Consider the following 27,247-nt stretch of genomic DNA (forward strand, 5'->3'; position numbering starts at 1 on the left):
GGGGGCTCGGGCTCAGCCACATCGCGTGTGCTGTGGTCAACAGCACAGAGCATGGAGTGCAGGCTAGGAGGCAAAAGACCAGAGCTGGGGCTGCCTGCAGGGATGGAAAGTGGGGCCTCTGTGGGACTGTGACACTGTGGGGCTGGTGGTGGCAGTGGGTGGAGGGACCCAGCGCTGCCCTACTCTTGCAGCCCAGGAGTGCACAGGCACAGGGCGGTGGGGACAGGGACAGGGACAGGGACAGGGACAGGGCAGTGCCTGGGGGAGTGTTTGATGCTGTCCTCCCCTGCTCCCACTGAAAGCACCCCAACACCCTGCTGAAATCCGTCCCTCCGTGCAAAACCACCAGCCTGCCATGGCTTTTCATTTGGTGCCCATCCCGGTGGCTCAGCCACCCTTTGCCTCCAAGGCCAGAGGACGGTGCAAGCAGCTGGGTGTGTGAGGGCTGCCGGCAGGCTCCGGCAGTGAGCAGGAGCAGCCCTGGCCCCGGCACACGCTGACTGCACCAACTGCACATGTACAGCAACACATGCCACTCATTTCCAACATGTATTAGTTACTGGGAGGCAGCTGCTGTCCCCATTCTACAAGAGTGCGCTGAGAGCCCGCTGAGCTCATGTTTGCATTCGTGCATTTGCCTGCTGAAGCTGGATCTGAGGCCCTTGTTCATTTTTTGATACTGCAAAGGCCACTTGCCCTGCGGGGATGCTCCCTCCCTGCTGATGAGACACAGCAAAGCCCCGCAGTGCTCCCACTGCCCCGCTCCCACCACCCTGCTCCCACCACCCTACTCCCACCGCCCTGCTCCTGCCCCATTCCTGCTGCCCAGCTGCTTTCCACACCACATGCACAGGAACCGTGCAGGAACCGCACACCCTCTGGCCCTGCCGGGGCTTCCTGCCACTCTGCAAGGAGGTGACAGCAAAACCCGAGATAATCTGGAAATACACCCGGGCCCATGCCGGGGTCTCTGCCACTGCTGCAGAGCAGCACAGGAGAGGGCGAGGAGCCACAGCCCCTGGGCTCTGGGTGCCACCCGGCTCAGGGACATCGCCTGAGGCTGTCCCAGCAAGGCCTGCAGCCCACCGTGCTCTCACCCACCCCAGCCTCATGCGGAGCCTCTCTCGGCTGACACACTTCCCTGTGGGGTGGCTGGTGCCTGCCTGGGCTGGGCTGGCCTGATCCTGTCCCTGCTGGCTGGTGCTGGGGGGGCAAAGCAGCCAGGCAGGAAACACCCAGTGATGGTTTCACTGATAAACTCAGCTTTTCTGGCTGTTGGCAGCTGTGGGCAGTCTGGCTGCTGGCGCCAGCTGGGCATGGCTGCCGGCACAGCTTCCCACAGCGGGTCAGGTCGGAGGGAGCTGAGCCAGGCCCACAGCCAGCGGCTGCGCTGCCAGGGTGCTGCTGCTGCCCTGGCTGTGACAGGGTGCCCCAGGGCATGGGGATCCAGGAAGAGGGCTTGTGGCTCAGGGGATGGGCATGGGGGTCCTGGGGACCAGGCATGGGGATGGGTGTTGCAGAGGAGTGTGGGGACAGGGGCATGGGTGTGGGGATGCAGGGGAATGTGGGGACCAGGGCAGGGAGTGTGGTGATGCAGGGGGATGTGGGGACCAGGGGGACAAGGGTGGGGACATGGGGACCAGGGCATGGGCGTGGGGCTGCAAGGGGATGTGGGACCAGGGCAGGGCGCACGGAGAGCCTGATGGGACCTGGGGACCAGAAGATGGGAATCGAGGTGCTCGGGGAGGTGGGGATGGGGAGGGACAGGTGGGGACGTGGAGGTGGGCAGAGGGCTCCTGGGGTCACAGGGCTCAGGGCTGGGGGTGCAGGGGCGGCCGCGGGGCCCGCGGGGAGGGGTGCGGGGCCGGGCGGTCGGAGGCGGCCCCGGCCCGGCGGGGGCGGTCGGAGGCGCGGCGGGGGCGGGGGCGGTGGGGCCGGGCCGGGAGCGGCGGCGGGACGCGGCGGAGCTGCCTCTCGCCATGGGCGGTGGGTGCGGGGCCGGGGTCCCGCTGGCCGCCGGGCTGTGCCAGGCCGGGCTGCGGCTGCTCCTCGCCCACGCCGTGCTGCTCTGCGCCGCCGGGACCGCCGCCACCGACGGCTCCGGTACGCGGGGCGGGGGCCGGCACCGGGGGGGACCCGGGGGGCGAGGGGGGAGCCGGCACCGGGAGGCGCGGGGGGCGCGGAGGCGCAGGGGCCGGGGGCGGCCGGGGGCTGCCTCATGCCCCAGCCCAGCGCTGCGGGGACCCCGGCGCCGCGATCGCGCCCATCGCCCCTGCCCCGGCGCTGCCCACACCCGGCCGCGGGGCCGCCGGTAGAAGCCCCGGGGGGAGGGCGGGCAGCGCGGGCAGGGCGGGCAGGGCGGGCAGGGCAGCCGGGCAGCCGCTGGCCGGGACCCCCGAGCGCACGGCCCGCCCCCGCAGCGCCCGAGCTTGCAGGTTTTGGCCCGTCATGCCGGACTGGAGAGCAAAATCGCCCCTGAAAACCAAACTTCCCCTGCACCTCCCGCTGCGCTGTGTGGGGGGCCGCACGCAGCGCTGGCAGAGCCGTCGGTGGCCCCAGCACGACCACACGACAGGGCCAGGGGTCCCGCCAAGCCCACCGGCGTCCTGTGAGCCCCTGGGGCAGGATGGGGCCGTGGCCACCTCAGCGTGCTGAGGGGCAGCACCTGCAGCCTCCCAGCGGGGACGGGGCGCCTCAGGAGAAAGGGGGGCGATACCTGTGAATGCCGGCAGCCAGGGCCCTTCCATGCTCCCCCCAAACACAAAGCAGATGAATCTGCAGTGTGGGGAGGGTGGAGGGCTGGGAGCAGCAGGGGTGGCTCTGGTGGCCTGAGCCATCGTCTTGTTCTCGTGCCCACATGCCACAGCGGTGCCATGTGTGCTGGCCCAGTGCCCGTGCGCCCAGGGGTGTCAAGGAGTGATGCTGCTTGTGGCAGCCATCCGTGGAGCGTGTTGCAAAATAAAACTGCTTCTTGAATCCCATCAGCTCCATCCCCAGCCCCTACAATGCAGTTTCCTCCGTGTCCTTAATGGGGTGACTCCAGTCCCTCTTCCGTGAAATGACCTTCCTCCCTGCAGAAAAACGCCATCTCAGCGTGAAGCTCGTGGCACTTTCCAGGTTTTACAGTTCCTCACTAAAGTGATGTCTCAGCAAAACCAGCCCAGGCACGTGGGCTGTATCCCCTCAGCAGGGCTCTGGGCACCTGCGTTGCAAATGGTGCCGATGGTGCCCCTGCCTCCAACAGCCTGCCTGGATTTACCTGCCGCTGTGGAAGTGATGTGCCGAAACCCAAGAGCCCCCAAAATGTGCATGGGCTGAGTGTGCAGAGCTGAGCAGGCACCTTGGAGGGGAAGCGGGGTCATGGGAGAAGTGGCTCAAACCAAGAAGGTTTGGGGTGTGCAGGCACAGACGAGTGGGGCATGTTGCCCTTCCCACTGCCCACACCCCAACCCTGCCACCATCCTGCTGGGAGAGGAGGGACTTCTCTTCACCAGAGCAGCCAGTCCTGTGCAAAACCAGTGATCCCGAGGTGGGGGCTTCCCTGTTTCAGCAGAGTGTGTCCAGAAGGGGAACACGACCTGGCGTTGCAGCACTTCAAGGCCCCATGGCGGTGGCTGTGCGGAGGGTGGCCACGCCTGCTATGTGAGGGACTCCGGGAGTCGAGGTCCGACCTGGTGGGGGGTGGCAGGCCCACCCACCAGCGACAGTGGGGCTGGGTGCGCCAGCGTGGCCAAGCCACCCTGCAGCCCTCTAGGCTCCTCGGCCTCAGGCTGCAGGGTCAGAGCAGGAGCAACAGGAGCGAGAGCAGGAGCAGCAGGGGCAAGGCTGGAGGAGTAGGGCTGGTGCTGGGGAAGTGGCAGGCACCCTGCTGTGGACGTCATCAGCCATGTCCGCACAAAAGTAGGGATCCCATGGGATGGAACTGGCTGTCACCCACTGGGCTGGACCACAGGTGGTGGGGACAGACAAGAGACAGCCCCTGTGCTGTTCCTCCTCCACCTTGGCTGTCTCCCGGCATGGTCTCGTCTCCCTGAGAAGCTCCTCCTGGGAGCTGAGGACAGCTGGGAGCAACATCCGTCTGTCCTGCTGGGTACAGGACAGGGCCTGGGGACCCACGTGCTCCAAGCAGCTGGGACAGACGCACACTGGGATGGCAGAGCTGTGACCCACCCTGGAGCTGACTTCTGCATGCCAGGATCAAAGCAAGTTTCACTACGTGAGGAGGGGGAAAAAAGATACCCAGGATATACATGAAAGGACGTCTGTCTTCCAAGTCTTAATTAGGGAGGGAGATATCTGATTGAGGAATTAGGGGAACTGCACCGTGCCCCAAGGTGCTGCAGCGCAGCCAGGCTCCTGTTCCTCCCCAGCGCTGCGCAAGGAGGACCACAGCCCTAATCTAGCCCTCGGATCTGCTCTCAAAGGCCAAATAACAGGATGCTGGGCTGAGGCTGGGATCTCCTGCTAATTTGGTGTTTGCTGCTTAGAGCACTTCTATTTGACTCCTTGCTGGCTGCAGCTTGGCTCCGAGCTGTGATGTTTGCTCTCTGTAGAATTTTCCTCTGGCTGTGAGCAGAGCGAAGCTGGTCCCATGGTGCTCCTCTGTTTTCCCCTGCAGATATTGTCCTTGGCTGCTGGCTTGCCTTCAGGGCTGTAGTTTTGTACAAGTGTTCTTGCAAAATAAACCTGAATATCCTCTCCACAGCCATTCCATAGCTCACTCCGTTCCACCCACTGGCAAATGGGAGGTGCGGCAGGATCTGGACATCACTGTCTGCCTGAGCTCCAACCACGGGGCAGGTTGGGCACGGACCCCGCTGAGCGAGGGCAGGAGGGGACCTCTGGCAGAACCACTTCGGATTCATGCCTGTTTCTGTGGCTCATGGTCAACCACCTCCCCCCAGCACAGCCCCTCTGCAGCGGGGCTCATGGAGCTTCAACCTGGGCTACAACGAGGAGCCTGCTGCCACACCGAGAGCCTTGGGGCTGCATCCCCGACTCCAGCCGCTCTGCCCGCAGCCCACAGCCCACCCTCGGGCCAGCAGCCTGGCTCAGGTGCAGAGAGGAGGGCTGCCGAGCCCCATGTGGTGCGCAGCTGCGGCCCTGGCACACTGCTCTTGCTCATGGTGCCGCCAGAAGTGGTTGCAGATGACAATCTGGCTGCAGTGCATGTACTGTGAACAGCTCGTGGGCCCGAGGAAACCTCGCTGAATCAGAAAAACAAATGCGTGAGTCTTTCATCATCTTCAAAGCCTGCAGCCACGGAGCCATGTCCCATTGAGCATGGCCGGCTCCAGCTGGGCCGTGATTCACCCCAGGTTGCTTTGGCTGCGGTTCACAAAGCGGATGTTGTCCCCAAAATCTGGCATTTTTCAGCAGTGATGGAGCACGTTCACCAGCTCTGCTGTCACAGAGGGGGCTGTGCTCCAGTGCAGAGGCTGGCAGCAGCTTTTCCCACACCTGGAGCCATCCTGGCAGGGCTGGCGCAGGATTCCTGGCTGGGGTGGGGAGAGGCATGAAGCCACCGTGGGAGGGAGGCTCCGAAAGGATGCAAGGGGTTGCTGTCATGGGCCAGGACATGCTACGTCCCCTCCTGCCCTTTTAGCTAGAACATGCTGCTCCCACCCCACCTCTGGGACCGCACGGCACTGACACGGCTGTGAACCGCAGGAGCAGGCAGCGTGGCCAACCCAGCATGCTGCCAAACCCGCCTTGGAGGAGTGCTCCGCCACAACATGCCATCGAGCCCTGCAACGGGGAGAGCCCCGGCAAAGTGAACTTCTCCTGACACCCCACATCAGCTGGAGAGGCAGGGCAGGACACGACCTGCCATGCCAGAGCTCGCAGTACGCAGCATCCTCCCAGCCCTGTGGCTGTGGCGCCTGCGGCTGCCCCACATCCCCCCCGGGCTGCATGGGGCACGGCACAGGGCTGCTCTTTTAGGTGTTTGCAAAGTTTGCAGCAGCATAGAGTGCAGAGCTACTGGCACAGGAATAGCCCGGAGGATGCTCCAGCTGCACTGCAACGTGGCCCCCTTTGCAAAAGTTTCCGTCTTGCAAAATACCGAACGGGTGGTCTGACCTTAATTTGTCTGAGATAAATAACCTGCCTACTGTCTCCCATCTGGATACATGAGAAGATCAGAGATGAAAGGCAGCCTGATGGAAGGGCTGGGAGCCGAACACGTCTTTGCAAGCCAGCCCCCATGATGTGAGGGATTTGGGGTCACGGGGCTGAGCGCGGCCAGGCCGGAGCTGCTGGCCAAGTCCCAGGCTCCCGGGCAGCCCCTGCCCTGCCCTGAGTACGTGGCTGGCTGGCAGGCTGAGCAACTTTGCATAATTAGCTTTATTTCTCAAAGATGTTAATTTTTAGCTGCAATTTCCTATGGAAAAAATGTGGTTTCTATTCTGCATGCCCATCCCTCCTCCTCAGCGTTGGAACCTGTTCCCAAGTTCCAGAAGAATCTGAACCAGGTCTGGCGGGGGCCTGGTGAGCCCATGGACCACACAGAGCAGCCGATGGATCTGGGAGATCTTCCTACACCAGCCATGGCACTGGGCACACTGGGAACAGCTCTCGGCCCCTTCTGGTGCTCAGGGCATGCTGCCCATCCCCATCCCCATGGCTGGTGGCACTGGAGCTGTGCATTGTGTGCCGGTGGCACCACTGTCCCCGAGTGCTGTGTGTCCTGCTGGGGCTGTGACCGCTGTCCTGCCAACAGCTTCAAAGCCCTCAGCCAGGCGTGCTGTGGGAGGGCTTGTCTCTCCGCACTTTTATTCTCCTGGCACAAAGGTTCCTGCGGGGACCAGCCCAGCGTGGTGACGCTGGGGTTGCCACTGGTGGGGCTTCAGGAGGCAGCTGTGGCAGAGGACATCCAAAATTCCAGCCCACTCCCTGGGCTGGGGAAAGGCAGGGGAGGTCTCCAGCTGCTCCGGCTCCAGCTGCTCCAGCTCCAGCTTCTCTTTCTCCCCTGAGTTCTGCTACTCTTGGAGGGGTTGCCAGAAGTGGGGGTACAGGGGCTGCCTGCAGTGGAGGGGCAGGGGCTGCCTGCAGTGGCGGTATGGGGGGGCTGCTTGCCTCAGGGTGGACCTGGGGGGCTTGGCGAAGATGGGTGCCCAGTGCCAGCCCAGCACCAGGGGCTGCTCCATGTCGGGGGGGTCTCCCTCTGTCCCAGGGGAGGGAAGGGGCCCTTATCTCCCGCCTGCAGGCTGGGGTGCGAAGGTGGCAGAGGAAGGGGCTGGGTGGGAGCCGGGGGAGCCCAGCGGTTGGCCCTTTTCATCCCGTTGGGGCAGTGAGGGCGGAGGAGCCACTTGCCAAAGAAAACTTCAGCCGTGACGGTTGCTGCTATTGTTGGCACCGGCGCTGTGTTTGCATGGCATTGTCCCGTGCCAGGGCTCTAGGGGCTCAGCAGTCCCCCATACGTGAGGCTATGGCCCCGGCCATGCAGGGCACTACTGTGCCGTGGGGCACCGGGCAGGGCACGGCCACGGCAGCCCAAGCTCGCAGCACCCATCAGGGCACGGCTGTGGGGTGCAGGTGGGTCCTTTGGCAGGCCCGGGGGTTTCAGATGAGGCTTCCACAAGGAAGGAGGCGCAGTGTCAGCATGATGCTCCTGCCCAAAATGCCTCACCAGGGGGATGATAGAGGAGCTGAGTAGCAATATTACCGCAGGCCTGATCCTGCAGTGGCCAGGGCAGTGCTCAGCACCTGCAGCACCTGCCTGCCAGCTGCCTGCAGCGCGGTGTTTTCACCAGACTGGGGGGCTGAGCTCACAGAAGCAGCTGGCATCAAAGAGCCCCATCTAAGGGGGACCCCCACAGGTGCAGCCCCCTGAGCTGGACCCGGCTGGGCTGTACGTGGGCAGCGTTACCCTGTGAGGAGCAGGGAGCCACGGGACGCAGTGACACTGTGGCTGGATGGTGATGTCCCCTCTCTCTCCCCGCAGTGAATCCCTGTTGCTATTTCCCCTGCCAGCACCAAGGGGTGTGCGTGAGGGTCGGCCTGGGAGGATACGAGTGTGACTGCACGCGGACGGGATACTTCGGCATCAACTGCAGCTCCCGTAAGTCCCTCTCGCCCAGAGCAGCACCCGTGGGCCCCGGGCTGGCACGCTGCATCTGCAGCACCCCCCTCACTGGTGGCAGCGCGGGTGGGCTGGGGCTGTTACTGGGCTTCGTAGTGGGGTGAGTGATTTGTCCAGTCTGTCTTCCCCAGCCGAGCTCTGGACGCGCCTCTACAACGTGCTGAAGCCCAGTCCTGCCTTCTACCACTTCATCCTGACCCACTTCAGGTGGGTTTGGGACATTATCAACAGCACCTTCATCAGGGACACGCTCATGAGGCTTGTGCTTACAGGTGAGGGGTTTGAGTGGGTCTTGGGGTGCAGCAGGACTCGGGGACCCCCCGAGCATCAGCAGAGGTGTGGGTGGGAACAGGATGGCTGCAGTGATGCTGAGCAGCTCCCATGGGCACCAGGCTTGAGTCCCCTCACTGGGAGACCCAGGGATGCTGTCACCCTGTCACTCCAGCACTCTGCCGTGCCGTCACCCTGCCGGGGGATGCTGCCCAGCCCAGCAGCAGTGGGGTGCAGGGGTGCGCAGGCTGGGGTGTCCCTGTGTCCCCAGCCGTGCGCCAGGCTGCCAGCCAGCTGGAACACACGAGCAGGCTCTTGGCATGCTGTGCTCTCCGGGCCAAAGGGCTCTTGAGCAGCTGCATGGAAAGCAGCATGTGGAAATATGTCCCCACATTCATCACTTTGCATAAATATTTAGGTTCCAGCTCTTGGAGCTGTAGCGACATGCTCAGAATGCTCTGGCTGTTGGATTTACCTTTCTGATGGGGTTGTCATCTCATTCATCATCCAGAAATCCACTTAGTGCGTTAGTACGAGCCCCCCTTTTCTGCAGGGAATTGCAGCCTTTAAAAGGCTGGGGGCAAAGCCCCAAACACCCATGTGCCTCCGCTGCTGGCACCTTTCTGGATTTCAGGGTGTCAGGGGAGGGCATCCAGCAGCACCGAGCAGGTGGGCTGAGGCGGTGGGCAGAGCCCATGGGATGGTGCCCCATGTCTCAGGCCCCACAGTGGTGACCCACCCTCTCCTTTCAGTTCGTGCCAATCTCATCCCCAGCCCCCCCACGTTCAACTCTGACTACGGCTACATCAGCTGGGAGGCCTATGCCAACGTCAGCTATTACACCCGCATCCTCCCGCCCGTGCCGGACAGCTGCCCGACGCCCATGGGGACCAAAGGTATGTGGCTGGCACTGGGGACCAGCAGTGCACAGTCCCAGGCCTGAGGCTGAGTTGCCGGAGCAGCACCCTGGGTCCATACCTGGTGCAGCATCGAGGTTTGCCACCCACCCACATGCCCAAGCTTTTGCTGCCATGGGCACGTCTGCAAGGCACCGCTGGCAGTGCCATGTCCTACTGCTGTCCTGCCCAAGGTGGCCTGCGGGCAAGGAGGAGCTTGACAGCACCCAGAACACAGCGGGGACATGTCGTAGCCTGTGTAAGGCGGCTGTAAGGTGCCTGTGCAGGCGAGCCAGTGTCTGGTGCTGCAGCAGACGTCGCAGTGCTCCTCAACAGCCCCATGGCCAGCACTGGTACCCGGCTGGGTCAGCGCGGGGCATCTGCCCTCAACCTCCATCCTTTGCAGGGAAGCAGCAGCTCCCCGACCCCCAGCTCCTGGCGGAGAGGTTCCTGCTGCGGCAGAAGTTTGAAGCTGATCCCCGAGGCACCAACCTGATGTTTGCTTTCTTCGCCCAGCATTTCACCCACCAGTTCTTCAAGACGTCCGGGAAGATGGGACGCGGCTTCACCAAGGCGCTGGGGCATGGGGTGAGGGCTACCGGAGCCAGGGTGTGGGGGCACGTGGGGAGCGAGGATGGGAACCAGGGGATGTGTGGCCTTTTGGAGCAGCCTTGAAGCCATGCTCTTTTGGCAGGTGGACCTGGGGCACTTGTACGGGGACAACCTGCAGCGGCAGCACCAGCTGCGACTCTTCAGAGATGGGAAGCTGAAATTCCAGGTATCACCCAGCATGAATGAAACATGTCTCAGCCCTGTGATCCAGGGTTGTTTGAAGCCCGTGTCCCTCTGGCAGCTCCCGGGAGACCCCAGCCATGATGCCCTGTGCAGCTGCTGGCCAGTGTCAGAGGGACAAGCTTTGGAGTGTCACTGTTCTGATGGCAGCAGGCGTGCCGCAGCTGGGGCTGTATGCAGGAGCTGTTTCTGTCCCACTCACTGCTTGTAGGAGAGCAGCCGTGGTGCCTGCAGGGAGGCAAGTCCCAGCTGGGCAGGCTTTCACTGAGGTGGTTTTCTCCCCTCCTCCCTTTCTGCCATCTCGTTCTTGTCTCCCCAAGGTGGTGGATGGAGAGGTGTACCCCCCTACGGTCACCGATGCTCCCGTTCACATGGTCTACCCGTCTGCCATCCCCAAGGAGAAGCAGCTGGCGATGGGGCAGGAGGTGTTCGGGCTGTTGCCAGGGCTCTGCATGTATGCCACGCTCTGGCTGCGTGAGCACAACCGTGTCTGCGACATACTGAAGCAGGAGCATCCCACCTGGAGCGATGAGCAGCTCTTCCAGACAGCTCGCCTCATCCTCATCGGTGAGGACCAGTGGCACTGTGGGGCACAGGCATCGTGGACCCCCGTGTCGCACCTCCCTGGGCAAGCCCCAAGGACTTGGGTGCTAGTCGGTCTCTGGGGGTGGTGGCCGGGCTGGCTTTAGAGGCTGGAGGAGTTTCTCCGGCAGCCGTCTGTGTATTGTTGGCTTTGGTCCGTGTAGCAAAAGTTGGCTTTGGTCCATCAAAGAAATTACTTTTGAATAATTTTGTCATAATTTTGAATTATTTTGTTTTAATGGTCATTATACATTTACTATAATTCATGAAAAGCAATTTTTGACCAAAATTCAGAAAAAAGCCTTGTCACTACATTACCTCTAAGAAGAGTATCGAGGTCAGCTTCCTCAGGAACCAGCGTAGTTTTGGCAGACTGACCTTTGCTGGTGAAAAAATAATTTACTGAAAAATTCCCAACGAATTAAAAAAGGCCATAGTCAGAAGGAGCCCAGGTGGTGGTGGGTGGGTGCTGGGATGCGCTGCTGCAGCGTGTGGGTTACATCTTGGGGTACCGAGCTGGTAGCTCCTGCTGCTGCCAGGTGATGGCTGTTCCTCTTGCCTCCTGCCCAGGGGAGACCATTAAGATCGTCATTGAAGACTATGTCCAGCACCTCAGCGGGTACTACCTGAGCCTCAAGTTTGACCCTGAGCTGCTGTTTGGGACACAGTTCCAGTACCGGAATCGCATCGCAGTGGAGTTCAACCAGCTCTATCACTGGCACGGGTTGATGCCCGACTCCTTCATCATCCAGGGGGAAGAGTACAGCTACGACCAGTTCCTGTACAACACCTCCATGCTCATGGACTATGGCGTGGAGGCGCTGGTGGAGTCCTTTTCCAAGCAGGCTGCAGGAAGGGTAAGGTCCTGCTCTCCCCTCCCTGTCAGAGCCTGGGCGGTGGGACCCTGGGAGGGATGGTGGTGGTATCGTGGAGGCAGTGCCGTTACAGCAGTAACGAACATCCCTGTTAATGAACATCCCCATTTGGCAGTGGGTCACATGTCACACACAGCATCTTCTACCCAGAGCAGCACCTGACGGGCACATCACGAGTGGTCCCCGTGAGCAGCGTAGCAAGGCTGGGCCTCGGCAGGTGCTCTGCTGCTGGTGGATGGGGTCAGCCTGGCATCCTGCTGCCGCAGGCTGGGGTCTCCTAGCCCAGAGGGCGGTGGAGCAGCCTGGGCGCAGGAGCAGCTTGCCTGGCACTGTTCTTTGCTGCCATCACATGGATGTTTTCTTCCAAGCAATTACATCTACGTTTCTGACCCCCTTTGCTTGTGCAAAGCAGCAAGGCGGAGATGCAGACCCGCTGCTCTTCAGGTGTTTGGGTTCTCCCTGTGACCCCAAACCCCTGTAATCTCTCCCCTCCCCCCAGGCCAGGAGGTCACCATCCATCCAGGGCTTCTCCTGCACCATTCCCGGACTTGCCCTGGGAACGGGAGTGGCTAGCCCAGGCTGCTCTACAGCTCTTTTTTGGCACTGTCCAGTGATTCCCCCTCTTCTTGCTGCTGTGATGATGTGCTGGTCTCTGTGACGCTGTGCCCAGGACATGGATGGTTCAGTATGGTGGCTCCCCTGGAGGAGATGCTGGTGCCGCCTTGTGCCTTATGTGTGTTCCTCCTTGTGTTCCCGCCCTCCAGATCGGTGGGGGACAAACCATCAATGCCAATGTCTTGAAAGTGGCCATTGGGGTCATCAAGGAATCCCGGCAGCTGAGGCTACGGCCGTTCAACGAGTATCGGAAGAGATTTGGCATGAAGCCCTACAGGTCCTTTCAGGAGCTGACAGGTAGGGCTGCAGCGCTGCCGCAGGCACTCGGGGGGCTGCACTGGGGCATTGCAGTTGTCTGTGCCCGCAGGTGGGGTACGAGACCACGAGCTGTACCCCTGCCGCTAGGCTTGCCCAGAGGAGAAGCCACTCCAGCCCATCCAAGCCTTGCCTGGTCGTGACCCTCGCACTGGGTAGAGGGCTGATGCCTTGGCTACAGGTGTACTTCCTCCTGGGGGGCTGGATGAGTGGTCCAGAGGGCAGTGCTGGCCTGGGAGCCAGGCTCGCTGCTGCCTGGGCTGTGGGAGCTGCCATGTTCCCGTTCCCCACAGCAAGGCCAGTCCTTGCCAGAGGTGATTCCCTTGCTAAAGCACTCTGATGTTCACTTGACACAGGAGAGGAAGAGAATGCAGCAGAGCTGGAAGAGCTGTACGGAGACATTGATGCTCTGGAGTTCTATCCAGGCTTACTGCTTGAGAAACCCCAACCCAATGGTATTTTTGGGGAAAGCATGGTGGAGATTGGAGCTCCGTTTTCCCTGAAGGGGCTTCTTGGAAACCCCATCTGCTCCCCAGAGTACTGGAAACCCAGTACATTTGGCGGAGCAACTGGCTTTGAGATAGTTAAGACAGCATCACTCAAGAAGCTTGTGTGCCTCAATGTGAAGAAGTGCCCGTACGTTGCGTTTCATGTGCCGGATGCTGCGGAACATGACAGCCCTCGGGCTGGTGGATCATATACTGAGCTCTAGCACCAGGACAGCCTGCCCAGGTAGAGACCATCCTTGCCCAGGCACCAGTTGAGCTGAGCTGCTGGCCTGGCACTGAATATCCCGTTCCTTCCCACAGGGGGTGGTGGGGACACGGGGACCTGCCCACCCTGTGCCCAGCAGAAGCAGGACAGAAGATGGTCCCATCCTGGGCATCCTCCCCAGCAGCCCTCCAGGAGAGGCTGGTACCAGCTCTGTGAAAAGCTCAAGTGCCTCAGGAGCGTGGCTGCCGCTGCTGTCCTCAGCAGACCCAATTCTCTTGCTAGCGAATACATCGCAACAAGCCAGCTTTGGGGTTCCCTAGGGAATGTCCACCTCCCCAGGATGCTCTGGATTTCCCTGTGCTTTGTCACCTTCTGCCCTCCACTGCCTTCCAGCACCAGGCCACCAGCAGCCCCTCTGCGGGGCTTCCCCCCTCAGAACAGAGGAGCAGAGAGCCCGGGGAGCCCTCACCATCCTTCCTCCTCTGCTGCACCTGGTAAGGCTGCGCTTGCAGTAGGAACCTGCCCTGATCTGCTTCTCCTGCGGCTGCTCTGCTGTCCACCCCAGCCTGCCCAGCACACGGGCACAGCTGAGACACAGCCAAGAAGGAGCCAAAGCAACGTCTCTGCGGCAGGAGACCAGGGAAGTATCAGATCACACCTCTCAGACCTGCTGTGTCTTCCACCTGCTGGCTAGGGCCCCGGCACGCACCACCAGCTGCCCACGATGGCCTGCTTGGAGCAAGATGCTACCTCTGCGCAAACACAGTGATGAAGGCTCCTCCGTTCTATGATCGTTACACTCCCCTGCAGTAATAGCTCAGCAAACGGTGTCCACAATGCACATGGAGCCTGCCTCCATCCTGCTGCAGAAACGCACACAGATGTCAGCCCTCACTGGCATAACCAAGTAGTAGCTGGCAGCCACTGTCGCTGGCCTTGACCCTCATCAGTTCCTGGTTGACCTCCAGGAAAATGGACATTCAAAATAATAAATGATTTTTAAAAACTCTTCTCATTTCCTCCAGCCAGTTTCCAAGCTCTGTCTCACTAATGCCAGGCCGTGCAAGAGGACACTCGGGAGGCAGCAGGAGCTGGGACAGACAAGAAGTCCTGGAGTGTTGCTGGAAGGCTGGTGTCCTGCTGGGACATGGCTGGGCCATGCAGCCGGAGCGGGATGTGCTCACTGGCGCTGTGCTGTGTCATTGCCAACTGCATCAGAAGAAATAAATGGAGCAACCCTTCTCCTTGGAGATCCTTCGGTGGGGGTCTCTGAGCCTGAGTCTCCCATGAAGGTTTGAGCCCTCCAGCCACCACCCCACAGCCTGTGCTGTGCTGCTCCGATGCCGGTATCAGCGCTTACATCCAACATTATGTATTTCTATCTCACATAAAATCTATCCACACGTAAGTCTTGCTGGCCAGGTATTTTGTAGGCATGAGACAGCCACAGTCTGTAAGAGAGCAGAGGGCTGAAGTTTCGTCCTGTGCTGAGCTCCTGGGCTCCTGCTCCATCCCAGCAGGACTTCCACCTGGCATGGTGACTTCATGCCATGAGGCTGTGGGGGCTGCGTTGCCCCTGGACAGACCCGCCTTGCTGAGTTCTCCATCGTGCTCCCCTGGGCAGTGCCAGCTGCTCCTCTGCCCATCACACAGAGCCACGGGAGATGAGAAGCTGGGCAGGGAGTCCTGGTCCAGAGCACTGCCCTGAAACCTGGGGCCAGGCAGCGTGTGAGGGATGGAGCAGGCAGGGGCAAGGAGGACAACAGAGACGGTATCTCCAGGTAGATACATCCACAGCCCCCGCCATGCTCTCTGCTGCCATTCCCTAGGGGGGTGAGGACGGGTGGGGGTGTTGGGCATTTGGGGAGGGAGTGACAATTCTGTGATGTCCCACCTTCTGCCCTGGAAGTTTCAGTCATTTCTTGTCACACCAGCTGATTTTTGTATCCCTGATCAGCCAAGTATGTCATGATCCAAATGCCTCACGAGAGGGTTGTGAGGCACTTTCAGTCAATAATAAAAGCATTTACAGGGTGGTGTTACAGGAATTTTAAACCAGGGAGATACAAAGAGCTGGTGGCTTGGCAAGGACATGTTAGGAGGACGTCATAGCATGGGAACATCTGCAAGCAGAGACGCCCAAGGCAAAAGCCTTCTCATTCGCTCTCTTTAACCCTTCAGAAATGAGATGGTTTTACCTGGATATCATCTGGATTTTAGTGTCCTAGTGGCACACAGAGAGGCAGAGGCAGGCCCAGCCCAGGAAGGCACAGTAGGCAGGTTTACCTGTTGCCTGTTCACCTGTGTTGGCCCTGCCCTGCCTGCCTTTTCCAGCTGTCCTGGCATGTGGTGACGCTAGTCCCGCTGTGCCCACGCAGCTCGCAGCACCATGTAGTGCAGAAGTGCTGAGCAGCAAGCCAAGAGGAGGACACAGTCCTTTCCCACCCTACAGTTCCCTCTCCCCTTCCCTTCCCCTTCCGCATCACACGGAGGTGATGCTGTGCCCAGGTACCAAAATGTCCAACACCTGCCGACAGCTTGTTACATGGCAGTGGTGGGGGTCTCTCCCCCAGGGTCTGCCCCATCACTGGCTGTACCCTGTGCTGTGACCCTCCTCGAGGACCGTGACCCTCGCTGCGCTTCCCTCGCTCAGCTAGCAACGCAACACTCAAGAGAAAGGCAAACGGCAGCAAACGGTGAGTGATAGATCATCCAAAGACTGTCAACATGTCACACACACTCCAGGATCCCTGCACCCCGTGTCTCCAGCCAGCTGGAGCACACTGCCAGAGTGTGCGTGTGACTGCCCTCACCCCGCGCGGAGCTGCTCCAGCCCCCAGCGCCCTTCCCCGTCTGGCTAGAGGCACAAGCTCAGCTTGTTTCAGTTAGACCACAAACATCCTGCTTTTGTTTATAGCTATCGAAGGCTGCCAGCGCTGTGTTGGTAGCAACTGATATGCTTAGGAGAGCCCATCAGGCGCACAGAGAGCTGCCTGGATGCTCTTTGCCACCAAGAAGGAATGTTTCACCAGGAACTAGCTCAGCGGAGCCAACATTGGCAAACCCGACACCTCTTCCAGCCATGCCACCAGCTCCTGCACAGCAGTTTGGGACAGCAAAGCAACTCCCTCCTGCATCTCACCCTTCTGCCAGCGGGAAAAGCTATGAGGTTATTTCTTTGTAGGACCAACAGGTACCAACCCCAGGTGCAGCATCCAACATGCCATTGAAGCCTCCTCCTCCACACGCCTGGGGATGCGCAGCCCTGCACATGGAGCTTCCCCCCACCCAGCGCCACCAAGCCCTTGTGTTTTCTTTGCTAGTCTTTCAGCCACGGCAGTTTGTAGAAATTGCTCACAACCTCACCAGCTTGTCCATCACCATGCACAGCCAAATCCAAGGTAGAAGGAGGTAGTTTGCGTTATCTAAAAGCGGTGTTTAGTCTGGTGCATCCACCAGCATCACCCAGCCAAGGCAAGTGCTCCAAGTGCCCCCTGCCACTGCAAGCTCTGGTGACAGCACAGAGGCCAGCGCTGCCAGACGTACCCTCTGTTTGAGCTCTTGGTAAACACAACTCAGAGGATGTCCTCTGATTTTTTAAACAAGTGCCTCTGAGGAGCTCAGCCGCAGCTCGCCTGTGTGGGGACAGACATGGACAGGAGGACAGCACTGCCTGCATTCGTGCAGTGCGAGCAGCAGTAATGAAAACATCTGGCTGTGGTTGTGCGACCTCTTAAGCACAATGATTCACTGAGCAGGAGGTTACTGCCGACCAGAGCAGACAGCACAAGAAAGACCAATTCCCTGCACTGCTGCTTCACGCAAAGCAGTCCCTGTGGCTGGAGGGAAGGGCAGAAGTTGCAGCTGGGTTGCAGCTGCTTTGGCGTTTCCCTCCCTGGGCACCCTGCACCCCTCTGGCCCCATGCCTGATCAAGATTCACCATGGAAAGTTATCTAAACCCCGTGGTGGCAAAAATCAGCAGGGCACCAAGGCTGAATGGAAAAGCAATCCCCCGTCCGAGCCCAGCAGGCCCCTCGGCAGTGAGTCATGCCAGCCATGGCACAGGAACACTTGTCTGGATTTTCAACAAAGGCCTATTTTGAACACTTTAGAAAGAAGAGGTAGATTGGAGGCCAAAAAAATATCAGTATAAACTTAACTGTTCTAAATTCTTGTTCCTTACTGCCTGGCAACCGGGTCAGCACCATGATTAAATGCCCGTGTTAAGCTCATCAACTGTGATTTCATTCCTGCCCTCACCAAGCAGCCGTCTTCGTTTCCTTGAGCATTCGCATTCTGTGGCCAAATTCTGCTGTTTGTCTTGGAACATCATTAAATGTGAACAAACCCAGGTGATTTTACACTCCTCTCTCCCAGTGCAGAATTACACCCTCCTGTAAACACCATTGTTTCTGGCTGCCCTCTCTGCAGCAGGCTGCTTTTTCCAAAACAGAACATTTCCCAGGGGCAACACAACCTACCTGACAAGTGTTTTTTCAACTCCTATTTATAGCACTTCTTGAAGATTAAAATCAGACACAGAGATGACTTGGACTTAGTACATGTACCTTCTTGATTTGAAGAGTGTATCACGTAAAGCAGACCAGGCTGCAGCCGAGGTGACGCACAAAACCAAGCAGAGAGCCGCTACCTGCAGGAAGAGCCAAATCCCCTGGGGCCAGCCTGCACCTCTGTCCTGCGCTTGAGAAGGAGCAGGTAGAAAATGGAATGGAAATAGGGCAGGCGGCAAAGACAGAGCACATAACATCTCGGTAGGAAGGTCTTGTTTGTTCAGTCTTAACCACGTGTTAACTTCCAGTCGTGGTTTAAACATAGAACTAGTGTCAGTGTCTCAGAACATTTGAAGGTGATAAATACCAACCTTATTTTCCAGGACCAGCTGCTTTCTTTCTGAGCTCTCTTGTCCTGTTGAAACTAACAGATTTTGAAAAGTTTGCTTTGATGTGTGGCTTTTCGGTGCTGGCAGAATTGCATCCGAAAAACGTTAAAGCATGAACAATACCTGCACAGCTCTGCCAGTATGAGACAAGGTGACTCCGGTTGCTTTGCACCAGGACTCCAGGCTCCCTTGGCCTTTCCCAAGCAACGTTTGCATCTCAGACCAATTTCATCAGGTGCACTAAAAAAAGCAACAGAATTGTTGGTGAGGCGACGTGTGGGAAGAAACAACTGGGAGATGTCAAGGGACAAACTCAGAGGCTGGTACCTGCCCAGGTTCTCAGCCCTGTGCTGCCTCGGAATGCTCCTCCCTGCAGTTTGCTGCCTGCGCCGCCCGTCCAGCAAATGTCAGGAGGTGCACAGGTGGCCCAGCAGCCAGGGAGAACAGGTGGGCAAATCTTTCCTAACTTCAGCTGGTGTCTAGCCACACGCAGAATGCTTGGCCAAGGCAAGAGAAGGTCTAGCGACAAAATACTCAAGCGTAGTCTCCTCAGCCATCAGGGCTGAGTAATTTCTACCACGTGCCACACCAGAGCCCAGCACAGTACGGAACTGTCAGCATGCACACTATCACAACCTACCAGCTTTCTACCAACAACCATGTTACGTGCTAGGGAAGCTGCCAGAAAAGACAGACAAAACATCTTTGACAAAATTAAAAAGCATCCTTTATTCAAGTCCAAACCATTTAGTAGGAATGCATCAATTTAAATGAAGTTCAGACAGCGACAGAGTACGATGGCTTTGGGGGAAGGAGAGGCACCGGCATCAAGCTGCAAACCTGACACTCTCAAGGCCAAGTTGAATGTTTCAAAACAGTTTTATTTTATGTAGCTGTTCATACAATTTCATTTTCACTTTGATCCCCTGTACATGTATATAAATACACCCTAATTCTTAACCTGCAGGTCGTTATGACATCTAAAATTAGAGAAGTAAAGCAGACTAACACTTCCACCAGAACATTTACAGATAACAGTGTTGGTGTGAGTTGTGGGTTTTATTGGTATTGAACAGATAGGGGGCACGCACTTACAAATTAGTAACTAACCTGTTATACATTAGTTTTATTGCTTAATGCACATTAAGAATGCTGGGGTTTTTTGAGGGCTATCACCCGTTGGTCAATTTGGAAGGATTTAGCTTCAAGAATGGATAAAAGCAGCAGCGCCCAGTGCTGCCAGCAACAATTCTCAGCAGCCACTGTCAGCCTCCCCTTACTTCTCACATTTGTGCTGCCTGTGCTGAGAACGAGAAGAAGCATTATAGCGCATCCTCTCCCTACCCCTCTCTCCTTTGTGCTTATTATATTCTTCCAGATAAATATTTAATTGGATTCAGACCTTTTTTCTTTTCCTTTTTGCTACTGGCACTGTAAACCATCTATCATATACCTGAGCACTGGAGATTAATAGCCAGGAGTCACCTTGCTGCAGGCCATCCAACACAGAGCAGCAGGAGAGGTTTTGATCCTATTACAGTTTTGCTGCCATAGGGGGGAAAAAAAAGCACTTCATGAAAAAACTTCAAAGCAACTCAAGCAGTCAGCTCTCCCCTGACACCCTCTCCAAGCCCGGTTTTATTATGATGCTAATAATGTACCCTGTCCTCACGACAGATTTCACTGAATCTCATCCTGAATATAGATTAAAAGCTACTTTTTTTTTTCTTAAATGTGCTGATATCCATGCTCAACGATTTAATTTCATTATAACTTTCGTGGGTTTTTTCTGCAATTCTGAGATGAAGAGAAATAATCTCTTACCACATTTTAAAATCTGGATTCCTGCCAGTTTCCTTAAAACAGCTACAATTACTGCCAATTCAGTGATTTTTAATTACAAATTATTTTTCTGCTTATACTACTTGTTAAAACACAGTTCAAACAGATACAATTACAAATTCTTCTTTTTCTAGCCCAAGATCCATTCTTATTAAGAACCTAGTATTTACACAGAGACATTTGCATTTCTTCCTGGTGTTCCAAAGTGCCTTACATAAAACTTGCAATTAAATTTAATCATTAAACAAGGCATTACATTGGGTCACACATTTAGGTAATGACAGTCTACTTTCCCCAAAATTAAAAAATAACAAGCAAAATAAGTAAAGCATGAGAAAGCAAACGTAATACCAAATTAAGTACACAGACAATTATTCAATAACAATGAAGGACAGAGCGCACATATTTCAGTGTGCTTGTTTGTGCTGGGTACGTTGTTTGAGCAATTCAGCCACACCATAATCTGGCCGGTAATGCCTTTACCTCGCTCTGCATCCTCGGAGGTTCTCACGCCTGCATTTGCTATAAACTGCTACTGGCGTCTAATGCCATCTTGCATTAGGTTATCTTGCAGCTACGTAGCACCAGCCTTGCTGGAGGCAGGGTGAACTTCAATGTAATAGAAACCCTGAAAATTACTTCCCCATATTATGATCTGATTTATGAAGGAAGTAGAGCCCAAACAAAATAAACACACCTTAATGAAAATGTAATCATGACAAATGGTAATGACAAAGGTGCTCTAGGAGGGAAGATTAATATGCAGCTGCTGCATTTGGTAGCAATAATGTTCCTAGACACAAATGGGCTCAGCCAGCACAGGCTTTCATTCTGTGCCCGAAGTGGCAGTCACCCTGTGTTTTTGCAGAAGATGAGAACTTTAAGATCAGTGTCACTGGGCAACTGGAACAGCTGTGGCGATGCTTCTGAGGAAGCCTTTGTTATTTCTTATGAAGGACAGAGGGAAAAACTGTGATCTCCACACAGGTTTCAGCCCCACCCCACAAGATTTTTTTCTGAGTGAACTCCACTGATGCATGGTACAAAAAGGGTGCTCTGACAGAGCTGCCATCAGAGGACAGCGGCAATGTTTTTGATCCTGCTGAACACTGCAGAATACTGAGCTTCAGAGAAGGGAATCAGCAGTGAAAAAATGGGCCGGCCTCCGAATACCTGGATTGGTAACCCAGTCTCTTAGCTCAAGGCTGCTTTCCCTCAAAGCCATCCAGTCATCTCTCAGGTCCAGGGGTTATTAATATTCAGAATACATCTGATGACCCAGCTGAGGCAGATCATATGAAGGCAGACGGAAAAGAATTTTTGCACTGATTTAGTAATTTTAGAAATGAAATTCTGACGTTACTCAATTCTTGATTCTGCATTTTGCCAGCAAAATTCTCCTGAGGCTGTTCAGCACACATGTTGCCGTTCTTTTTATGATAAGACAGTCTCTCTCTTAAGAAGCTGAGAACATTTTCTGATGAAGTGACTACTATGAACTCTAAGGGTGGGTATTTTAAAACACAAGAATGTATTAAAATTTGCAACTGAAAAAGTATTTTCTCCTTTAAGTCTCAGGCAAGATTAAAGGAAGAACTCTTCTCTCCAGCTGAGAAGTAATTTTCCGGGTGAAGTCAGAGGCTGTTGTTATTTGTAAGTGACAAAGGGACAAAAATTTGATGCCAGGTGTCAGAACAAGAAGGTGCTTCCAAGAAGGGGACTGCAAATTAGGGAATGGAAGGTGGGACCTTGCACTGTTAATTGGCAGCAGTTCAGCTGCAGGCTACTAAGTCTTGAATGCTTAAAAACTTCTTCATTTGCAGTCTCGATTCTTGTCCTAGCGAGTAGGTGGCCACATCTCAATCCAACTAGTATTTACATTACAATGTTCCAGGAAACCTGTAACAAGGCTGACCATAGACAGCTGATAGAACAAAAACATTTTAAAAAAAGCAACTACGTGCTTTAGAGAACAGAGATGACAATACACAATTTCCTAAACCTACTGAGTTGTGTTACAACTTCATGTTCAGTAAAATACATCGGAATTGCATAAAGCAAGATTGTTTTAGTGTGCACTTTACTGAATTAATTTAAGAAAATGTTAGGAATTCCTTATGCTATTTTTAACAACTCTCTAACAAGCAAAATTCAAAGTACATGAAGGGGAAGCATACATACCCACACTACGGAAGAGAGCAGTCCCTAGCACAAGAACATCCCACAGTACAACTACACCTACTGGCCCTTGGCATAAGTGGTTCAGTCTATTTCCAGATCACTGTCCTCACTGTAACATGCAGATGGATTATGTATGGAAGTCAGGAGCACTAGGTCTTTTTCTGGGAGCAAACCACATTCCTGCAGAAAAGCCTCCAGGTCTACAGCAAAAAAATCTTCTCCAAGCTGGTCAGTGATTCGCACAAAATTGCCAATGAGCTCGCCTGCCTTATAGATCAGCAAAGCTGGCAGCGCATTATTAGTAAAGCGAGTGCTAGCACCAATGAGCGAACTCTTCACTCTGCAAAATTTAACTGTTGGATACTCAGCAGCCAGACAGATCATACACCCGTTCAGGGATTCGGTGCCTGGGATATCATCTTCATAAATATGGATCACGATCAGTGTGCTCTTATGCTCTTTATCAACTGTGTCCAAAAATGCTTCTCCACTGGTAATCTCAAAAACCTGTTTAAACTGTTGCCCACTGTACAACTGCTGCCTCATCTCCTCCATTCGCTGCTTCCTGTATCGCTGTAGAAATTCCTCATCGTCTTCATCATTGTGAATCATGTTATATTCTTGTAACGTCATCTAAAAAACACATACAAAGATACATGAAAAAAGGATCTGCATCACTATATGGGTCACTCATATAATGAGAATTTAAATTAAGAGGATTAATGTGGGTTGCTCATCTTTAATAACAGCAAAGTGCAACCAATGCAGGCTCAAGCACCCTCTGTATTACACTCCATTTTGATCTAATTAGAAACCATGTCCAGTGGGAACAGCATTTCAGCCCTGGGTATTCTAGTTTCCACGAGCTGCACTAATAACACAAGTGGATGCTCCATGCTCCCACTTTAATTCAGGTTAATGGTGGCTATGCGCTTTCACTAAGCTATGAGCACTGATTTGGATAACGTGCTTGTCCTAAGTCTAGCTTCTTTTTCATTGGCTTTTTCATTTAGTTTTTCAGTTAAACAAATGCGCTATCTTGTCTGTACAATTAAAATTAACAAATTTTATATATCCTGCTACTTGTTCACTTGCTTTATTAAACGTATTTGCCATACTCGAGGTATAGGACAGTGTGGCCAACTTTCATCATCTGAACGCAAGAAAGCCTGTCTGCTAGTTAGCAACTTCTCTGACTATAACTGTAAGAGCCAGTTATACAGCCCAGTTGATTAAAACCATTCATCACATCCAACGCCTTCTGTCTCTGGAACTCAAAGTCAAAGCTAAATTCTCAACATCCACTTACTAATACAAAATCAGTAAGGACTCCCTCCCAAACTCATGTTTTAGGCTTGAGACGCAGTATTCACAGGTTTGCTGTACAACTCTTCGTACTAATCCCCTGAAGCTGACTTATTTAATAAACAGATAAGGGAAGTCTGGGAAAAGGATTTGGACTTCTTCAGTACAGCAGCTAAACTGCTTATCTCTTAACACAGGCAAACACAATGCTTCTGGAATACCACTAAAATGCACGATAATCAAACTTGACAACACCTGGCAAATACAGTTATAACACACCTCTTATAATGCTGATGTGTTCCTGTTTACTAGGGAGAAACGATACCTATCTACTGACAGAACAAGGATTCCTATCTGCTTCGCATACACAAATAGTGAAACTGAAAATGTTAAACATTTAAATTCCTTTGTGCCATGCTACCTTTCCATTGATCTTTTCCTGAAGCTCTTTCTGCTTCTGCTTGTCAGTCTCTTCATCTAAGTGAGATCTACATGTCATAGATAACTTTTTAATGAGTCGTTCCATTTCTCTGCGCTGCTCCTGTCGCTGTTCAGTTTCCAGTTGTTTAAATCTTCGCCAGTCATTAATAACTCCTTTGGGACCTAGAAATTAAATACATAGGCATTTCCTATAAAAGGGTAATAAAATTACACCTATCATTTAAAATTCAAGTAATAATTTATAAGTCAGCAGTAAAATAGTGGCCCTGTCATAAACTTTTTGTTTACTGTGCAAAATGTTGAAATGAAACAAAAGAATTTAGCTTTCAAGGACATGGGAATTTTCCATTTACATGTCCTTGAGCTTCTTTTTTTTTTTTCTAAGATGACTAAAGGTTATCTAACTAGGCTACTCTCATAATGGTCCCAAAGTTTATTCCAAAGATTAATATCTGTGCGCTTGAAATAGAACCACCAGCCCTCAAGAATTCCCCTACTGTTAGCACAGCTTTTCATAAGAACAAAAATAATGATGGGAAGGTATAACTAAGTTTGCCAGTGCTCTTGTACAGAAGTAAATTCTGTGATGTATAATAATGTTAATTCTTACAGACTTCACCTTGCTTCACCTGGCTGCTGGGGCCCAGAGGAGTTACTTTTTCAGGTCCTCTCTAAGTATGCCAGTTTAGTACTAGAATTCTTCCATTCTTGCTACAGATGAAAGATGTGAACACACAGAGGAAGATTTTTCATCATTCTTAAAGAGAAACTGTAAAATGCAGACAACTAGTCTTTCATAAGAAATACTCTCTGGATCACACCAATGATCCATGCAGAGTCATACTGTATCTCTGACAGTGGCAGTAGAGAACCGTATTTTCAGAAAGCCTGGCCACATTCTGTCTATTCCTCATGTACTTGCTCAGCACCTACCTATTAGTGGTTAACAACAGGGCAGCTTACAGGCAAGAAACGTATGCATTATTAAGCAATTGTACAAATCAGCTTTGCATGCAAAGCCTAACTGCTTTACATATAATGCTGAAGTGTCTCAGAGAAGTCAAACATTAATATAAAGAACCAGGTATTAAAAATAAGGTTAGACTATAGCCAGGAAATGATCAATCTCTGACCCAAGTATGCACAGAAACAGGACTTCTATTTTGAAAAATTCATTTTAGAAAAACCACATGAATCTTCCAATAAACAAAGTATTTACAAAACAATTAGTTTGGTAAGAGAATACCTGTGTTGACTGCACTGCTGTCGCTGGTAAGCTCTACCTCCCCAACGCTCTCAGGAATGGTGCTCTCCCCTTCTTTATCTTCTTTATCACTGTCTTCATCCTCACCCTCACTACTGCTGTAATAATACTGGAGTTTCTCACCAAGCAGTTTATCATCCAAAGTAGTCATTATGTTCTAAAGAATAAATTCAGAAAACAGAGAATGTATCTCTTATTCAAATATGCAGTGTAGGAAACAATTTTAAATGCATGATAGTCCTTTAGCTGCTCAGAGCAGTTTTTTAGCCACGTAAGAACCGTTTACAGCCCACTACCAAACAGACCACAGAGCAGTCAGTCATGTGAATTAATTCTTACTCACAATTTCAAACTCACTTCAGTTAAAAACCTAAACCTTTACAAACAGAACTGCTTTGAGGGTCACTAGTGCAGAAACTTTATGTGTTCTCATTCATGGAGACAGAATTTGCTAACCATGACCTGGGACTCCAACCAGCCTCATTCAGACAGCTCCATGAGACTGATTCCCCAGTTACTGAAATTTAAATTATTTTAAGAATGATTTATTTGAGCTGAAAAATGATCAATGTAAATAATCAAATTAAAATGTTCTGACCTTTATTCCTTTCCAGTCTTTCAAAGACAAGCTTCTATCAAAACCTGGAAGAAGAAATTTCAGATTATATTAATTCAAATTGCCAATGAAAGACAATCTCAAAAAAACTTTTGCAGAAATCTGGCACATTTAAATAATGTCACACATGCAAGGAAAAAGTTTAAAGCAAATGTGACCATGTTTGCTGTTTAATAAGAAAGGTCACTCTCAAGCACAGAAAACATACTTTCTAAGCACTGAGAACATACAAGTCCATAATGCAGTTAGTGCTACAATTTCATGAACATCACCTCCAGGCTAAGAAATAATACACTGAAAGACAGACCTTCACGTCTGTCATCTTTTCACCTGCCCACTGACTACATCGGCCATCACAGAAGTCAATAGCATCTTGTTTGTACAGACAACATTGAAAGTTAGATGCTGACATACCGATAAAGTGATTGCAGCTATGCTCAAAATTCTTACTTCTATTGAATTAAACATTTTATTTATCCAAAACATCTTTTACTAAATGGAACAGCAGCAGAATCGACCTGCTAAAGCTACTGACAGCATCAGCATTTAGAGACTTGGTAAGCCTCTTGCATCAGAACAGAAAGATCAAATGCTTCTAAGCGATGGAAAGCTGAAGAGCCACGGAGCAGCTCAAGAGTCTGTGGCTCTCTTGCCACTGACTCCTTCCACCACCATCTTCTAAAAGAGCTGCTGACTGGATCTCAGCCGGAGAGAGGTGTAAAATGCCTGAGAATATTCTTCTCTTAGGTGAGGGGCAAAGGGCGTAGAAAAGAGCACCACTACGGTCAGATATGTGCCTGTGGATGCACGAACTACGTTTAAACGTCCACAGAATCTCATTTAAAAAAACCGCACAATTCTAATCAGATCAGTCAACACTATTAATGCCTATTTGACAGAGCCACCCCGAGCAATGCACTAGGGGACAGAGCAGGGCTTTCAGCGTTTCTGCCAACCGCGAGCAGGTTCTGCAGAGTCAAGGCCGGATTAAGCACATGTCCGAGGCGCGGGCAGAGGGCCCAGGATTAAAGGTGCCTCCCCGGAGCCCCGCGGGGCAGAGGGCCACCGGCACCGCCGCAGCCGCGCCGGGCCGCCGCACGGGCCTCCACAGCGCCAGCGCGGGCAGCAGGTAAAAGCGGCCGAGTTTCAGCAGAACAGCACCAACTTCCCCGCAGGTCCGTTCCCAGCCCGCCACCTCGGCCGAGCACCCCCCGGGACCGCCCGCCCCACCCCCTCAAGGCGCTGCCCCCTCCCCGTGGGCGCGCTGCCAGGCCCGGGGCCGCCGCCTCAGGCCGCGCCCGCCACCCTTCGGGCCCACCCAGGGCACGACGCGCTCGGCCCCGGGACGAGACCGGGGGCAGCCGGCCCGAGCGGAGCCCCGGTGGAGCCCCGAGCGCGGGCCCCGGCGGCCCCCGCCCCGCCGCCGCAGCCTCCTCACTCACCGCTCCCTCTCCCCGCCGCCTCAGCCGCCACCTGCGGGGCGCGGCCGCGCGGAGCATGCCGGGAAGGAGGCGGGCCCCGCCCCGGGAGGAGCCGGCCGCCTGCCCACCCCCCC

General features: G+C 54.0%; 2 protein-coding genes across 4 annotated transcripts; one reads left to right on the forward strand and one right to left on the reverse strand.

Annotated features, from left to right (window-relative positions):
* The first annotated feature begins 1,945 nt into the window (after nucleotides 1-1,945).
* On the forward strand, nucleotides 1,946-19,517 carry PTGS1 (prostaglandin-endoperoxide synthase 1). Of its 3 annotated transcripts, XM_037401002.1 has the most exons (11): nucleotides 1,946-2,103; nucleotides 7,946-8,062; nucleotides 8,215-8,355; nucleotides 9,106-9,249; nucleotides 9,656-9,837; nucleotides 9,944-10,027; nucleotides 10,362-10,608; nucleotides 11,194-11,480; nucleotides 12,263-12,410; nucleotides 12,785-13,160; nucleotides 13,238-13,345. In XM_037401002.1, exons 1-10 carry the CDS (start codon nucleotides 1,980-1,982, stop codon nucleotides 13,138-13,140), a joined length of 1,830 nt encoding a protein of 609 aa, XP_037256899.1. In that variant the 5' UTR covers nucleotides 1,946-1,979; the 3' UTR covers nucleotides 13,141-13,160; nucleotides 13,238-13,345. The 3 variants fall into 3 exon arrangements, with proteins under 3 accessions (XP_037256899.1, XP_037256898.1, XP_037256900.1); XM_037401001.1 differs by lacking the exon at nucleotides 12,785-13,160 and having other exon boundaries at nucleotides 13,238-19,517; XM_037401003.1 differs by lacking the exons at nucleotides 1,946-2,103; nucleotides 12,785-13,160 and having other exon boundaries at nucleotides 7,973-8,062; nucleotides 8,201-8,355; nucleotides 13,238-19,517.
* Nucleotides 19,460-27,226, reverse strand: PDCL (phosducin like). Its single transcript, XM_037401004.1, has 5 exons — nucleotides 27,135-27,226; nucleotides 25,675-25,718; nucleotides 25,059-25,233; nucleotides 23,793-23,974; nucleotides 19,460-22,699 (listed from the first exon to the last, which is right to left on the reverse strand). Exons 3-5 carry the CDS (start codon nucleotides 25,225-25,227, stop codon nucleotides 22,148-22,150), a joined length of 903 nt encoding a protein of 300 aa, XP_037256901.1. The 5' UTR covers nucleotides 25,228-25,233; nucleotides 25,675-25,718; nucleotides 27,135-27,226; the 3' UTR covers nucleotides 19,460-22,147.
* Between the last annotated feature and the right edge of the window lie 21 nt (nucleotides 27,227-27,247).

This window comes from Falco rusticolus, chromosome 9 (assembly GCF_015220075.1).
Source record: "Falco rusticolus isolate bFalRus1 chromosome 9, bFalRus1.pri, whole genome shotgun sequence".
In the NCBI taxonomy this organism is placed as follows: domain Eukaryota; kingdom Metazoa; phylum Chordata; class Aves; order Falconiformes; family Falconidae; genus Falco; species Falco rusticolus.